Here is a 17,157-nt window from a genome sequence, read left to right as displayed (position 1 = left end):
AACCAAACTTGGTTTCTGTTGTAGGCGGTGCATTCCCTAGCAGGGTAGGGCGGGGCACAGTGCGCTGTGGAAAGTGGAGGGGGGAGGGCAGGGGGAGGAGTAGGCAGTGATTAATTCACCCACTGTGAGAGCTGGGCTTCTATTTAATGGGGGGGGTCTCTCTGCCCTGAAGGAGTCAGAGGCAACTCTAGGACCATCAGGAGCATGGCAGAGGATCTAGGGCCGGGCTGTGGGGAAACAGCCAGCATCGAAATGCTGCCCGAGGACGGCGGCTGCAGGCCCAAGGCCAGAGCTGGGCTAGCATCCAGAAGCAGCAGTGCACGCTGGGCTCTGACCTGCTGCCTGGTGTTGCTCCCAATCCTGGCAGGACTCACCACCTACCTGCTCGTTGGCCAGCTCCGGGCCCAAGGAGAGGCCTGTGTGTTCCAGGTAAGTAAGACTCCGCAGTGACCTGGGGGTCAGCAGACCCCCTGGGGCCACCTGGCCACTATCACAGCTCTGGACAGAGCTTCTTGGTTCATCATGGTCCCTGCTTCCATATGCAAAGGAAAGGTAGACTGTGGAAGGTGGAGAACTCCAACTTGGTTTTTATTCTCAGTATTTCTGGGGGATGAATTCTGCCTTTTTAGGTTTATATGGAAACAACCACAAGCCACTTATTTTAGATTATTATAATCATAATGCACTGATAATTTGGGAACATTCATTTTCCTTAAAAAAAATGAAAAACTAAAAAAAAAAAAACTAAATTACAAAACTAATACATAGTCATTGAAAAAAGGTAGAAAACACAGATAAGGAAAAGAAGATAATTATCATTATCCATAACTGCATAGAGTGACCACTACTAACATTTGAGGATATATAATTCCATATTTTTTAATAAGATGGGATTATTTTGAGTCTCCTATTATGATTTTGTTTATTGTTAGTAAATTCACAGCAGCATGGTGATATAGATGGTTGTATTGTATTCCTATGTATGTATGTGCTATAATTTAATCAACTCCCCTTTCTTGGGTTTAGAAATATTCTTTTTCGAAGCTCAAGAAAGAATCTCCTACCTGATTATTTATCTCTCTGGTCTTGGTAGGGGTGGGGTGTCAGGGAGCTTAGTCAAAAAAGAATACAGGGTCTAGGGAAAACAATGGTGCAATGGTGGGCAGGTGCTGACAGGTGACGGGGAAAACATAGTTCTGGACTAGGAACTTCAAAAACCTTAAAACCTGAAGAATGTGTCATTCAAGGGATACCCTTTAAAAAAAAAAAAAACTCTCCTACATAAACTCTCCTACATAATCTCTGGTAGCCAACTAATTTCTTTATGATAGTTTTGCAACTTGGAGCAAGGTGCCCACCTAAATTAGGCACCTGTCTTCCTACAGAAACTGGGAGATGGGGGCATTACCTCTCCTGATGTTCACATTTCAGAGAGATGCTCCCAGGTCATGGGGGTGGGGGGGAGCAGGAAGAAAAGACCTATCTGTTCTTCAAAAGGATTTATATACATTTCAAAGCAAGAAGAAAGTACTTACAAGTTTTCTAACCTAAATGCTCTAGGAAAAAGGAAGGGAAAGAAATCTCGTCCCTTATTTTCAACAGGGGGAACTAAGCCTCTTATTTTTCATTTGCACTTGTCCTTATGATCTAGATCCCACAGTTAGTAAGACCTAGATCCAGAACTCAAACTCAGATCTGTCTCCCTCAAAGCCTGGAACATTCCACAAGCCCTGCAAATACAAAGCCCCACTATGATCTGCCCGAGTGGACTCCCCCAGACTCACCTAGGGGCCAATAACCACCTTCGCCGCCACCCACACCCGCTTCCCCTCTGTGTCCCAGCTTTGCTCCCTCCTCCTCTTCCCCTCCCGCACGCAGCCCCACAGTCCTCCTCTTCTGCCCACAGCCTTCAGGAGATCCATGGAATCTGAGATTGTTTATGGAATGAGTTTTCCATTCCCACAGTGGCCAGGCAAAAGGCAATTCAATTCTAACACAAGAAGAATTGAGCGAAGAGGGTCTCACAGACCTTCAGATACATTCACAGGCCTGAAGAGAAGGCTCAGCAGCAGCAGAGGATAAGCTGATGATAATAATGACAGTAGGGGCTTCCCTGGTGGTGCAGTGGTTGAGAATCTACCTGCCAATGCAGGGGACACGGGTTCGAGCCCTGGCCTGGGAAGATCCCACATGCCGCAGAGCAACTAGGCCCGTGAGCCACAACTACTGAGCCTGCACGTCTGGAGCCTGTGCTCCGCAACAAGAGAGGCCGCGATGGTGAGAGGCCCGCGCACCGCGATGAAGAGTGGTCCCCACTTGCCGCAACTAGAGAAAGCCCTCGCACAGAAGCGAAGACTCAACACAGTCATAAATAAATAAATAAATAAATAAAAGAACGTGAATTTAAAAAAAAAAAAAGTCATGTACCACAATGTTCACTGCAGCACTATTTACAATAGCCAAGACATGGAAGCAACCTAAATGTCCATTGACAGATGAATGGATAAAGAAGATGTGGCACATATATACAATGGAATAATACTCAGCCATAAAAAGGAATGAAATTGGGTTATTTGTAGTGAGGTGGATGGACCTAGAGTCCGTCATACACAGTGAAGTCAGAAAGAAAAACAAATACCGTATGCTAACGCATATATGTGGAATCTATAAAAACGGTACTGATGAACCTCGTGGCAGGGCAGGAATAAGGACAGATGTAGAGAATGGACTTGAGGACATGGGGGTGAAGGGGAAGCTGGGATGAAATGAGAGAGTAGCATTGACATAAATACACTACCAAATGTAAAATGGATGGCTAGTGGGAAGCAGCCGCATAGCACAGGGAGATCAGCTCGGTGCTTTGTGACCACCTAGAAGGGTGGGATAGGGAGGGTGGGAGGGAGGCTCAAGAGGGAGGGGATATGGGGATATATGTATACATATAGCTGATTCACTTTGTTGTACAGCAGAAACTAACACAACATTGTAAAGCAATTGTACTCCAATAAAGATGTGGGGGAAAAAAAAACCACACCGTCCAGTGCACCTTAGAGGAGGATGAAATGAAACAACCTTGGAATCAAACAGGTCCAGGTTGGATTTATCCTTGTGCAAGTACAAACAGGAAATTGCAAGAGGAAAAGGCAAAGGCAAATGTCTGTGTATTTCTCCTAGAAGTGCTGGGAGGATGTTATGGATCATAAAACAGTTATGCCTTTGCAATTGTGGCATTTATGATGGCAAGAAATAGATATCTCTTCCTGTTTATGAATATACTAGAGAGTGAGTACAGAATATGGGAGAAAGGCTAAATGGGTCATTAGTTAAAATACTGGGGAAATGCCAAAGACCACATCGCTTCAGGCTCATCCATTATGTAGTCAGCTAATGTTTATGGGGCTCCTGATATGTGCCAGTCTGTACTTGGTCTAAAGGTTTAGCTCCCAGGCCTTTCATGTACTCTTTGCCTTTAGCTTACAAAGACTGTAATCAGGTGATAAGCTCTTTTAAGTGCAGCTGGAGTACTTACTAGATGAGGAGCACACATAAACACCAGTAGGACCTGGCCCAGGGAAACCCTCAGCTAGACAGTAGTCTCCTCCTTCCCTCCATCCTTCTTTCTTCCCTGTTGGAAGTATTAGAGAATTCCCAAAATGCTTAGAGTAATAGGTCATGGTTAGTTTGAGTTGGGGTTTACCAATCTATATGCAGCACCCCCCCAAAAAAAAAGCCAGAAGAAAAAAGGAAATAAAATCAAGTGAGAGTGAAAATTCCCTGACCTATAAGAACTAAGGGGTGAAAAGCACCAGCTTACTTTGCTCGGGGTTAATAAATACCAGGGCGGCAGGCAACCCACTCTCCCACTAATATGTATGCCCATCGGCAGACACATTTGCCTTTTCTGGCTCTGATCCTGGCCAACTGTCACAACTCGCAACAAACCTTTCTAGAGCCATGGCTATGCTCCAAGCAGAGCCTGATGAAAAACTTTGGAGGCCCCAGTACTAAAAGATTATGGCTACCCACCTCTACATAATCAAGTTTTTTAATTTAAACAAAAACCCAAATCTTTGCATGTATTCTAAAATGAAAGGGTCTCTTTCCTAGTTTTTTTAATTGTAAAACTCTGGCTGAAGTCACTGAAGCTGAATCTTACTCCATCTTCTGCTCTGTTTTCTGCCTGTCTTACTGGTGCCTGAGCATCAGTGTATTTTGCCAATTGGATAATCCAGTGGGAGTGCCAGGCACTGTCTGAGGTGCTACAAATATAGTGGTGAGCAAGACAGGCAGAATTCTACAGGCAGCTGGAATTCTGCTAGAGAGAGAAAATCAATAGCATACAAATAAGTCATATCACTTGAGGGAGTAATAAATGCTACGAAGGGGAAATAAAATTGGACCCTGGTTCTCAGCCAGTGATTTGAGAAGGTATTTAAGGGGAAATAAATCACATCCTTCAGGGGTGTTCTTGGACTCCATGTCTATTCAGATTTGGAAGCTAATGTTGCAGTGACCAGCATCTCTCGGGAGCCATCATCTCCTTGGTATCCCAGAATAATCAGAAGTGATGGAGACGAGTCAGAGTTGGAAGACAGTAAGCCATTTATTGACTTTTTTTTATAAGCAACCATCTTGAGAGCAGGCATTGAGCCAGCTCACATGCATAAACCTTTCCTCAAAGACCTACTAGTTCATCCTCTCAAATCTCCTCTTCATTCATTCCTGCTTCTTATCACAATAATCTTCCTCGCATGATAAACAGAGTGATTATTAAGAGAAACAGCAATGGAAGGCTTTAGATATTGTTCTTGGAAATAGAGTCCCAGCTGATGTTCTTCTTGGAGACTCTTGGAATGTTGTGTTCTTCAAACCTGCCAACAGGCACTATCATAGCCTCCAGATGTTTAGTAGTATTCTGGTTGGGCCACTTAAAACCCACACACATTCCATCCATATATGAAAATAAAATGTGTGTCCAAGTTACAGAAATCCAGCAGAGCAAATAGGGAAATGTGTTCACTCCCAAATTCTTGCTAATGACAATGGGACTCTGAGCCAAAAGAAATGCTCCAGACTCTTAGCTGAGGGTCTGCTTAGACAAAAAGAAGTAGGATGTTCATGAAGGTTTCTCAGCAGAGAACTAAATGAAGTAGAAGGTGGCCAACCAGGGCAGCCATTTCCTACACAAGGGGATGCCACCAGGCTCTCCCAAATTCTTTTTGAGAGTTCACCTTCAGTTTTCTGCCTTGCCAAAGGATCGAGTCCTTTGTCAGCTCTGTCAATAGCAAGTAAGGAAACAGCCTAAAGAATAAGGCCATTTCTAGGCTGCTTCTCCACCTCCCAAGCTCATTAAAGTGATTGATGCTGGATAAGTAGTCATGTCGATTGGGTTTAGGTTTTCAAAGACTATGGTACTCATGACCCTATGCTAAAAGCGTATAATATATTCACTTGGCAGCAGAAATGCTTGCAGTTTCCCAGCTGCTTCTGTGCTCTGTTGGGCCTCCTTACTCTTGCACAAGCTTTTGGCCTTGTCTGGAATGGTCATTATCTTTATTACCTGGTTAATACCTGTGAGTATTATATACCTGTGAGTATATATAAGACGCAGTTCAGGCGTAATTCCCCCTGATTCTCCCACTTCTGGGCCAGGTTCCTGTTTTCTGGTCTCTGTGTTTCCCCCACTGTCACAGTGCATGGAACCACTAGTACTTATCCATCCACCTCAGCAGATGAGGGGCTTGCCTAGAAGTTATAAGGAGCAATGTTTGAGGGCTTGGGATTCTGGAGTCAGTTGACCTGGGTTAAAATCCTGCTCCTCCACTTTCCAGGTATAAGACACTGGGCAAGTTTCTTAATGTCCTAAGCCTAATTTTCAGTATGAGGATATAAATAGCATCCACCGTGGAGAGTCATTGCCAGGCTGAAGGAGATAATGCATGTGAAGGGCTTAGCACAGCCCAGTGCCACTACTCAGAGAATAAACGGTAGCTACATTTACTACCTTTTTCATGTCCCTTGAATCATTCACTGTGGTTGCCTGTTATGGCTGCAGTACAGAGAACTTGGAGAAGGATAAATAGTAGGTAACAAGACTGGGATGGCGGTTGGGACTCTGAATGCCAACATAAGTATTTGGGACTGTGTTAAAGGTTGTGGGGAACCATTGAGGGTTTATGAACAGAGACGTGTCTCAAAGTGATGCTTTAGAAAAAGCCCTCTGAAGGCAGGCTAAGGGATGGGTTCAAGAAAAGGAGGAACCAGGTGGAGGAAGTTCTGTTAGGAGCCTATGGGAAGAATCCAGGAGAGCAGCGTGCTGAGGCCTGGAGTAGAGGCATGAATGAGAAAAACCCCAAAATAGAAATGACAGCTTGGGTTTGTGGAAGAAGAAAGAAAGAAATTGCAGGCTTGGTAACTGAGGAGAGGCAGTAGTGCTGCCATCAACAGAATTAGGAAGTGGAAAAAAGAGCACTGGAAAGGGGAGAAAGGCAGTTAGTCATTCAAAGACAAGATCTCTGCCTTCAAGAGGGCTTCCAATAGAGGTTAGGTAACATGTCTTGGAGTAAAAAGAGCCTGGTGGTCTGGGCTCTAATAAGATCACTGTTATCACAGGACTGCTCACAGACCTAGACTCACCAATGACACAGCTGCATCCACACAACCACACATGCATGTAGAGAATCCATGCACACAACACCAGACCATAGATACATGTAGACACACAGATGCAAAAACACATTGACTCATACCCTCTTCCACTGATGAAGCTGTCTTCTCTCATACTCACATGGACATACAATTTCGCGTTCACAAGTACACACACACACACACACAAACACACATGAATTTTAAGACGTAAAACTGACAAGTGTTCATGGTGACATGAGGATCAGTGGTCTTGGGGGACTGTGTAGTTATGAGGATCAAATCGGAAGACTCTGGGTTGAGTCAAAATTGTATCAGAGAAGAGAACATTGGAAAATGTAAGAGAGTGATGTCACTCCTAAACTAAGAGCTTAGTTTTGCTCCTGAGTTTATATGCAGGTCTTGTGAATGGTGGTTCTTCATTTTCCACGCATTCTTTGCATTGACTGATACATTTTCTTCATCTCAAATCTGGGAGTTATCTATCGCTGGGGTTGTTATTATTCCCATTTTTCAAATGAAGACACCACAACTCAGAGCGGAAGTGTCTTGCTCAAGATCACATTGTTAATAAATGGTGGAACCAGGATTCAAATTCAGGTCCGTCTACCCCCAAAGCAGTTACTCTTTAACTACCATGTGGTATCTGAAATGGCTCACAAACTAGGGTTGCAAGAATAAAAAAGTCTTCATATATTGCATGGAAACAAAGCAGAATTTTGGAGGTTGATGAGAAAGAGAGCATAGTCATTATTTATTTTTTGGTATCACTTTTTGCAATAGTTCCAATTTTTAAATTGTGCTGAAGAAAAGAAAATAAAGCAAGTGAGGCTATTTGTTCAAATAATAGAAGCAATGATAAGATGACAGAGCGCCCTAGAATGGAACAGGAAAAGCTCTCAGGACAAAACTTTAAAGTTGAGCTTCAGAGACAAGCATAGGAGAGAGAAAGGTCATTGGGGTGCTGGAAGATGAAAGAAGAGAGCTTGGGTGCAAGATTCCCATCAACCCAATATTCTCATTCCCATTTCCCTTATCTCTGAGTACCAAGGCTGGGTAGCAGCAGCATATTAAACAGGCCCATAACATGGGCAGCTGCATGGGTGTGGGGTCAAAAGGACCACAAGATAATATGAACCGTATCTTTCTTTCCCAATAGACTCCAAAAGGACAGGAGCTTGGACCTTCACATCAGCGATCTTGTAAGTGTGTTCATATTTTATGCCTTTTCTTGTGGGGAACAAGAACATTTCTCATAGTCTGATACATGGGAAGTTAAGATGCAGACCCAGAGGAAAAGAGAGGCTCCTCCCCAGTCACTAAGAAGGCAAAACGGTGCCATGGCCAAGTGCGTGGCCTGTGGAGGTGACAGCCTTTAGGCAAATAATTTCACCTTTCTCTGTCTCAGTTTACTCACCAATAAAAGTGGTTATAATAGTACTTACCTGCCAGGGTTAGTGTGGATTAAATTAGTTAATTCCTTTAAATATATTAGAACAATACCTAGCACATCAAAAGTATGCAATAATTTTTCCTTTTAGCATCAATAACATCATCTTTATCACTGTAGTTAGAACACACTTGTCCAGTATAATCATCTCTGAGAACCAAAAGGAAATGCTGAAGCCTTCTGGAGGACTGATAGGGAAACAGAGGTCCAGAGAGGGAAAGGGATTTGCCAAGGTCATACAGCTACAGAGTAGTCCCCACCTAGTTCTGTTAGGACATCCAGATGGCTCAGTGGATATGGTTAAAGGGACTATGAAGAAGGCAAAAGGCCAACCAGCTCCCACAGAACCAATAGAAGCAAAGGAGAGGCAAGGTGAGCTTTGCTGAACACCAAGCATGTGCCAGGAATCATTCTGAGCACCCATCATCCATAGGAGGAATTGATGTACCCATGTTAGATACGAGAAAACAGAGTCTCAGACAGGATGGGTAACTTGTCCAACGTCATGGGACCAAGGTTCATTTGTGTTCAAGATTATTTCTCCTGAGGCTGCCTTGTCCCTGCCCCCCCCCCCCAAAAAAGACCTGGACCAAACTGGAGGAGAGGAATGTTTCCCTCCAGCTACAGGCACCACGCAGCTCACCAAAGGCTGTCTTCACTCCAGTCACCCTCTGACTCATAGAAAGCATTGTTTCTCCTTTCCTTACAGACGCACCTCCTGGAGCCGGTGGGGATAAGCCAAGGGCACACCTGACAGGTAATTCTTCCGGGTGTGTTTTCCAGGAGACTATGGGCCCTGGGCCTGAGATTTCTTTCAGTGTTTGCCAAACTCATTCTTGTAGCTTTAAAGTGGAAACCACACCCTTTGGTAACAGACCTCTCCTCTCAGTCAGGGTTTTCAGATGTCTTCCTCCCTCGAAGTGTCAAAGCCCCATGTTTCTTGGGCATTTTCGTCCAGATTCTATCAGCTCTCTTCCTTATCTACTGTTTCTCTCTTTCATTCTCACACTCAGTCATTCAGAAATGGCTTTCCTCAGATTCAGAGATTCATGTAATTTTGAATCTAGTCAAAGATGAAAGCTCCCCTAAGCCAATTTATTGAGTCCATTCAAGAAGTTATTGGACACTTACATTCAGGTAGGTATTTCTAAAGAATTTTCATTGATGTAAAGAGATTATGAGCAATCTCTTAACATCACCAGTTGGCCAGATTCCCAGGTCTAGTGTCAAAATTCCTGACACCTCATATCTGGAGTCACATATACCTCTACGACTCCAGAGAAAAGAGCAAGACAGTGCAGAAATACGTGTTAAAAATCCATTGATACTACATATAAAATAGATAACTAATGAGAACCTACTGTATAGCTCAGGGAACTCTACTCAGTGCTCTGTGGTGACCTAAATGGGAAGGAATCCAACAAAGAGGGGATATATGTATACGTATAGCTGATTCACTTGGCTGTACAGTAGAAACTAACACAATATTGTAAAGCAACTATACTCCAATACAAATTTTAAAATAAATAAATAAACTTTGCTGATTTTTCAAAAAAAAATCCATTGAAAAACTAGAAAGTTAGGGCTTCCCTGGTGGCGCAGTGGTTGAGAATCCGCCTGCCAATGCAGGGGACACGGGTTCGAGCCCTGGTCTGGGAGGATCCCACATGCCACGGAGCAACTAGGCCCGTGAGCCACAATTACTGAGCCTGCGCATCTGGAGCCTGTGCTCCGCAACAAGAGAGGCCACGATAGTGAGAGGCCCGCGCACCGCGATGAAGAGTGGCCCCCGCTTGCCACAACTAGAGAAAGCCCTCGCACAGAAACGAAGACCCAACACAGCCATAAATAAATAAATAAATAAATAAATAAATAAATAAATATTTAAAAAAAAAAAAAAAAAAAAACTAGAAAGTTAAAAAACAAGCATATTCTTCTGATCTGTAAGAAAATTTGCAACCCACAAGGGGATATCCTTGTGGCCCACAACATTTGTCTTAACGTTTGACCAAGAGGGAACCGTGGTGAGTCCTGAGTGAGGATTAGGGCCAGGGAGATGCCAGTCACTATCACGTACCATTTGCCTATAAGAATGGGAGTTATTGAACAGGCTGGGCACGAAAATCCTAGAAACTGAGTATGGAGATGCCAATCCTCTTCCTACTGAATGGGGGGAGTGGAAATTGGGAAAGGAATCTAGGTTCTACTGAGCTTTTAATATGTGCCAAGCACTGTGGTCGGCATTTTACGTCCAGGATCTCTTTTAATCTGCATATCAGCCCAACAGGATGGGGAAACGGAGGCTCAGACAACTAAATTCACTTGTCCCAAGTCACAGGACTAGGAAGGTTGAGATTTGAGACTGACTCCAACTGTTTCCATTACAAGTACTTCCTACCCAAACTCCTACTTGCTGCTGTGTTAGCCTAATTGCATCCCAAGTTAATAGAACTTGCTTTGTCTAGAAAATACATGATTTTTGCTTTTAATCATCTGAGATGAATTTTTTTAAATCTATTGCATCACCCACAAAGAAGGAGTAGAGACTATAAGAGGTGACTAATAAAAATGCCCTTTACAGATTTTGCAAAGAAGCAACAGAGCTCTCCAGGGGTCACTTAGTGCAGGGGTCAGGGGGGCCACACACATTCTGAACATGTGTCATAATTGCAAAAGAAGCCATAGCCTAGTCAGCAATGGGAAAGACACTTTAGAAAATCCAGGAACCAGGTTTTTGGTCAATTACCAGGTGAGAAGTTTGCTGAACACTTATTGAAATATGACCTATCCCAAAACTATGGCCAGCAGTGCATAATGGTAATTGCTGTGGATTTCAAAAGCGGTTGTAGGAAATTAAAATGTGTTTTAATTTTTTCTGAAAAGTATTAGTTTTATTGCAGGTTATCTTATTTGAAATCAGTGGTTTGAATCAATGGTGTGATTCTATTCATTTTTTTTCTGCTATAGATATAACCTCATAAAAAGCATTCATTCATATGTTCTATATAACATATACTTGCAAATAATGCAAACATAAAAACATATAAAAATACATAAAATGAAGCAGGCTTATTTTTTAATCTGTCAAAATGAAAGATGTTAGTTTATTTGAGGAAAGAAAATAAATATGTGTTGAGTAACACTGTATCCAGCCATCATGATAAATATGTCCATGTCTCTTTCACTCATTTGATCTTCAGAACAAGACTATAAGGGAGCTTTGTCTCCAGTTCACAGACAGGAAAATGAGACTCAGAGAGAAGAACCTACATGATACAGAGTCGGGATTGGAACTGGGCCTACGTGGCCTGGAGCCCCAGTCCCTTTCACTCCACAACTCAATTATATTCTGTCTTACATTTTGGCCCTGTTGATGGGAGAGAAGCATTTGCAAAATCTTCTGGATCTCTGGTGTTCTGCATGCTAATTTTTTATTAACTACTGCCTGTGTTTCATATGGCTTTGGACCATGCATTGGAAGGGAGTAACAAGGAACATGACTCTCTCTCTCTGCAATGCCCTCTTTCTGTAGCAGAGCATTTCTGAAACCAGAAGCCTAATAAAAGTAAATGTAGTTTAGAGGATATTCCTAATTCCACATTTAAAAAAAAAAATTAACCATCTCTTAATCCTTTCCACAGGTATTATTATCTCCTTTTCCTTTCCTTTTTTTTTTTTTTTCTTATTTGTTTGTTTTTTAAGGAAAGGTATGTCAAAAAAACAAATCTTAGCTTAGTGAAGAAATACTTTAAGCAAAAGGATTATCACAAGGCGGGGAGGTAGGGGAGGGAAGGGACTACTGCGGTCAGGGGAACCTCTGACCATAAAGTCTGCAAGTGTCTCAAGAGTTAGGCTAAAAGGGTTTTTCTTTTATAGAGAGGAGGACACAAAGCTGAAAAGAATCAGGTGTGGGGAAGTGGGATGAAAGGTTGGCTTGATAGGCTCAGAGAATGTTTTACCCTGAGGCCAGCCTATTTTCAGGAGGCTGGTTCAGGTTGAGGGTCAGGTTTAGGGTGGGCCGAAGTTCAGGGGCCTGGAGGAAGGAGAGAAACTTACCTAAAGTTTGGTTAAAAAACATTTTGTTCTGATGAATCAGTGAGGATAAAACAGTCCAGCTAATCATTTATGAAGCAAAGAATTGGGAGGGTCTGGTGTCTGGCCTTGGCACAGATAAACAAGGGAGGTCATCCATCAGTTTTATCTAAGTCACTGGGGAAGAGTAGTTCTTTGTTGTAAGCTGTTTTCCAAAACACAAAGGAGTAAGGAGATTTTTTAACCTTAACTCTTTTCCAGGATCACAGGGCTCAGGAAAAATTCCAACTTTTCAAATAAGAAAACTCAGGCTCAGAGAGGCAAAGCAATTTGCTTGAGGTCACCTACCTAAGATGCTACTCTCTGAACAGATGTGTATGTCCACTCACATATCCTCTACTCATTCCTCCTCAAGGAACTTGACAGCTGTTGGTTTTATCCAATCTCTTTACTCTTTGAAACTGATGTAAGACTCTTTTTAGCAAATTCCACAGGTTCTGACACAAGCAAATGAAACCTCCCTCTTGTCTTTGCAGTTGTGAGACAAACTCCCATGCAGTCCTTGAAAAATCAGTTCCCAGCTCTGCATTGGGAACATGAACTTGGCTTGGCCTTCACCAAGAACAGGATGAACTACACCAACAAATTCCTGGTGATTCCAGAGTCGGGAGACTACTTTATTTACTCCCAGGTCACATTCCGAGGGACCACATCCGAGTGTGGTGAAATCAGCCAAGGGAGCCGACTAAACAAGCCAGACTCCATCATCGTGGTCATCACCAAGGTAACGGACAGCTACCCTGAGCCGACCCAGCTCCTAATGGGGACCAAGTCAGTGTGTGAAATAGGCAGCAACTGGTTCCAACCCATCTACCTAGGGGCCATGTTCTTCTTGAATGAAGGGGACAAGCTGATGGTGAACGTCAGTGACATCTCTTTGGTGGATTACACAAAAGAAGATAAAACCTTCTTCGGAGCCTTCTTGCTATAGTGGCAAGGCAGATGTCATTGTGTGAAGGTCCTCTGCCTCTTAGCTCCTAATTTTCCTCATTCATATGTAATTATAACTAGAAGGTTTTTTTGGAACATCCATAGAGACAGTGGTTAAGCCATGAAATTTAGGGACCCAAAGTTCACACTTTATGTGCCTTACTGATGAGACTACTAATTGGAAAAAGGCATAAGAGAACAGACCTATTATCATGGTTGCTTGGAAGAGTGGTGAGTTTCTAAACATTAAAACACTGATCACCAAATGAATGGAACATTTCCACGACTTCCTACTACACATTTGTCACTAGAGGGCCCAGATACTGTTCAATTTTATTATGAAGCATTTGCTTCGGTTCAGGAACCTTAAAAACAAAATCTAATGCCCTAGAAAACAGTGTAAACCCTTCAGAGGCAAAATCCTACGTCAGTTCCTCTAAACACATACTTTAATGCCTTACCTAAAAAAATGAAAAGAGAGCTGATATTTCTCATAAATGTTCTCAAAAAAAACATTGATTTTCACGCCATCTATGGCAAGTGAGAAAAACTACCTTTCTCTTTATTATGTACACATGCATCAAAACAAGCAAGTGTGAGTTCCACATGTATATGTGGAAATACATATAACAATAGCATCTATTCAGAACAGTGTTCTTGAGCGCCTTTTATGTGTGTGCTACCTTAACCCAAAAGACACTATGAAGAATGAGACAGACTCTACCCAAATGTATATGAATACCACTAGATGGCTTCTGGTCAAATATCGCTCAACATATTCCAAGGACTAATTCTAAGTCCTAACAAATCAGACACTGTTACAGAGGATTTCTGAAGCTCTCCTGACTATGTAATATAACCAGCTGATTAGGTCACTCAAAAAACTTGAAGACAGAGTTCTAGCTAACAGACCAATTATATAACAAACTTGATTGATGCCAAGAGACAATGGACTTATTCCCTGGGGGGCAAAGTATCGGTCACCAAATCTGGAGATGTTAACCGAGATCTGCTTTGAGGTTTGATTCACAACTTTATATGCAGAGTGTTATATGGGTATTTTTCTCTTAAAATATTCAAAGGGATTTAAATGTGGAATTGGCTAATCAGCCCAGCCAAGGCATCTTTCCTGAAGAAGAGGCTGAACATTGAGAAGGTCCTTCCATTGCTTCAGTGATTTCATATCCTCTAATCTGTTTGAGTTTCCTGCACTCATATGTCAAGGGTTGGAGAGGTATTTCTGCTCTCTTAGCCTCTGTTGACTTGTCTGTAAAGGAGGAATCCACCAATCTGTTTCCCAGGATCAAATGAGCTCATGGGGATGAAACATGCTAACTTCGAGCATTCTGTGAAGTCTGAGAGCGTGTCAGTGTGACATGCGGAGTGATCTCCAGCACCTTGGCCTCTATAATAAAGATTCCCTATTGTGAGAGACCTCACAGGTTGGTCCGAAAGCAAATTTGGCAATGACATCACTCTTACTCTTTTTACCAGGAGACTACAGCAGCAGAGACAAGCATTATGGGGTTCCTGAACATGATGACTGGTGTAGCAGTACTTGATCAATATCTGTTGAGTTATAATTAAATAAAAATTAATTTCTAATTTCTTAGTTGGGAGGTTAAGGCTCTAAAGCCCTCAGCTTCTCAAAACAGTCAGCACAGGCCCAGCATGAGCACAGAGCAGGGTATGGTCACCTCCACCTGGTTCAGAAGTGACTTCACAAGGGAAGTGAAGCCTGAGTGACACCTGAAAGGAGGTGGGCAGGCAGCGGATGGCCTCAGGGAAAGGGCATCTCAGACAGACTAATTACCCTTTGCTTAAAGCAGAAAGGAAAGGTTTCTCAGTAACTACAAACCCCGCTTGATGAGAGAATGTTTCCTCAACCAACTCCTAGAACAATATTTATTGCTAAATCAGGAATGCTTTATCAATGACTCCAGTCTGGCTCCAAGATCAGAACTAACACCCTATTAAGGAAATAAAATGCTCTGCCTGCATCTGCATGAGCGCACCCAGCAACCTGGGATATGGGAGAGGATCTGCATGCATAGAAGGGTCCAGAGTGGCCTACTCACTTTCCCCTCCACTGAAAGGCACCCCTATACCAAGGGCCCTCAAACCTTCCCTCTGTTCCATAGGGAATCTGGTGAATTTGTAAGTTTATCCAACAAATAGGAATTTCCTACTATCCTAGAAGACTTGAGGCTTTGGAAAAATCCCTGCCACGTATTTATTTCGTTCCTGTCATAATCCTGTTTATTGAAGATTGTATTGTGCTGAAGTCTTCACTGCTGAATTTGTTCAATTCTCTCTGATATTTCTTTTACTGTTCAGATAGGCCCAGCCAGACATTCCTAGTGGAACTCAAGTCAGAACTTCTGTTTCCTAGGCATTATGTCCATAGCAAAAATTAGCATACTAGTTGGGAGAATGAGGTGGGAGAATGCTTTTTAAGAATGTGATGGTCCCCTAAAAGGAGTAAATGGGGTGCATCCAAAGATTTGGAAGGGAAAAAGGAGCATGCTTATGTGCTTTAGAAAATAGTTAATGTAGGGAGAAAATGTTTTACTGATTCAATGTCTCTGAAAAGGCTGAATTCAAATCAATTCCACAAACACTTACTGAGTACCTACTTGCCCTGGGGATACAAAGATAAATTATTTTAGTCTCAGACGTATTCATTCTAACTGCTTAGCAGCTCCATTGTCTGCAGATCCTTTAATTTATTTTGGTTGTATTAGCTAATTAATTAGCTAACTTTAGACACATGGATATTTTCTCATTACAAAAATGGGTGCCATTTGATGAAGGATGATCATTAACAAAATGACTTGTGTACACTCTAAGTGGTTTTTTAAATAGCTATTCAAGGATAGTTCTCCATAAATAAAAGGGGAGAAAATAAAGATACTTTCTGTGGTAAAATCCATTACTTAAGCCACATGTAGAGAAAGGTTTATTATCTCCTGGACTAGAGTTTGGCCATCAACACCCATGAAAATATTAGAACTTTATGGATAACCCAGATGTCTTGAAAAGCCTGTGTTTCTCAGCCAATACAGGAGCCATGATCAAAATGCATGGGGTCACTAGTATTTTGACCCTGGTTTAGATCTATTTGGAACAAAATTGCTTAAGCTACTAAAATTCCTAGATTTTTCTGACTAACATACTGTAGAATGTGAAAAGGTACACTTTCACATCCTGGAAGGTGTCTGGTTCAGTTCAATAGCTAGGCATGCCAGAGCCCTTGGCTCTATTTCAGTCTAGGCTATGTCACCCCAGAGGAAATTCCACCTCTGTGATCGTCAATAACCCCTCTGGATTATAAAAGTTCAACTAGCTCACTGTGCACACGGCAGGTCTGTTGCCAAGTTTCTCTTGCAAGGTATTTTCCCAAGTCCTCTCCCAGTCGTGTTTCCATGATTGTGACATTGGGGATTAATTCTTCAGCACAGGACTCTTTACATGCTACACCTTGCAAAACACATGCAGAAGCCACTCGCCTCAAGACTTCTTACTCTCCCAGGACCCAGAGTCCTGGAAGTATTTTGCCATTTTTAGAAGAAATTTTTTAAATGATGTACCGCTGTCCTGGATATTAAGAGCTATTGCATCACACTGGCAGCTGGGCCTGGGAAGAATTCAGTGGACTATTAACCCCTGAATGCTTTTGCTCCAGCAGTGAGAGAGTGAGGGTCAGAGTAGTCACATCTATGCCCTGCTCCACTCTGTTAACCATATTTACAACTTTCCAAGCTCTGAGACACATTTGCCCCCTGCCATCCCTTCCATCACCCATTTTAACAAGAAAATACCATACCAGCCCAGACAGAACTTACTTGTTCAGGACCACACAATGAGTTAATGGTGATCTAGAGCTAGGATACTATCCCCCTGAATCATAATCCTAGGCTCACCCAATTACTGTCTGCTCTTATTAAATAAAAATAAATAATAACTGGAGGAGAAGTTGGAGGAAGACATGAGAAATATTATCAAATATCTATGGGGTGATGTAGAAAGGAGGAAGAAAT

General features: G+C 42.4%; 1 protein-coding gene across 1 annotated transcript; it reads left to right on the top strand.

The window, feature by feature from the left end:
• Positions 1 to 204: 204 nt before the first annotated feature.
• On the top strand, positions 205 to 13,118 carry TNFSF15 (TNF superfamily member 15). Its single transcript, XM_007178139.2, has 4 exons — positions 205 to 429; positions 7,805 to 7,847; positions 8,805 to 8,852; positions 12,664 to 13,118. The coding sequence occupies exons 1-4, from the start codon at positions 205 to 207 to the stop codon at positions 13,116 to 13,118; spliced, it is 771 nt and encodes a 256-aa protein (XP_007178201.2).
• Positions 13,119 to 17,157: the final 4,039 nt, after the last annotated feature.

The sequence above is a fragment of the Balaenoptera acutorostrata genome, chromosome 6 (assembly GCF_949987535.1).
Source record: "Balaenoptera acutorostrata chromosome 6, mBalAcu1.1, whole genome shotgun sequence".
NCBI classification, from domain to species: Eukaryota; Metazoa; Chordata; class Mammalia; order Artiodactyla; family Balaenopteridae; genus Balaenoptera; species Balaenoptera acutorostrata.
Note: the sequence above shows the minus strand (reverse complement) of the source record. Positions and strands in the feature narration are given on the sequence as shown.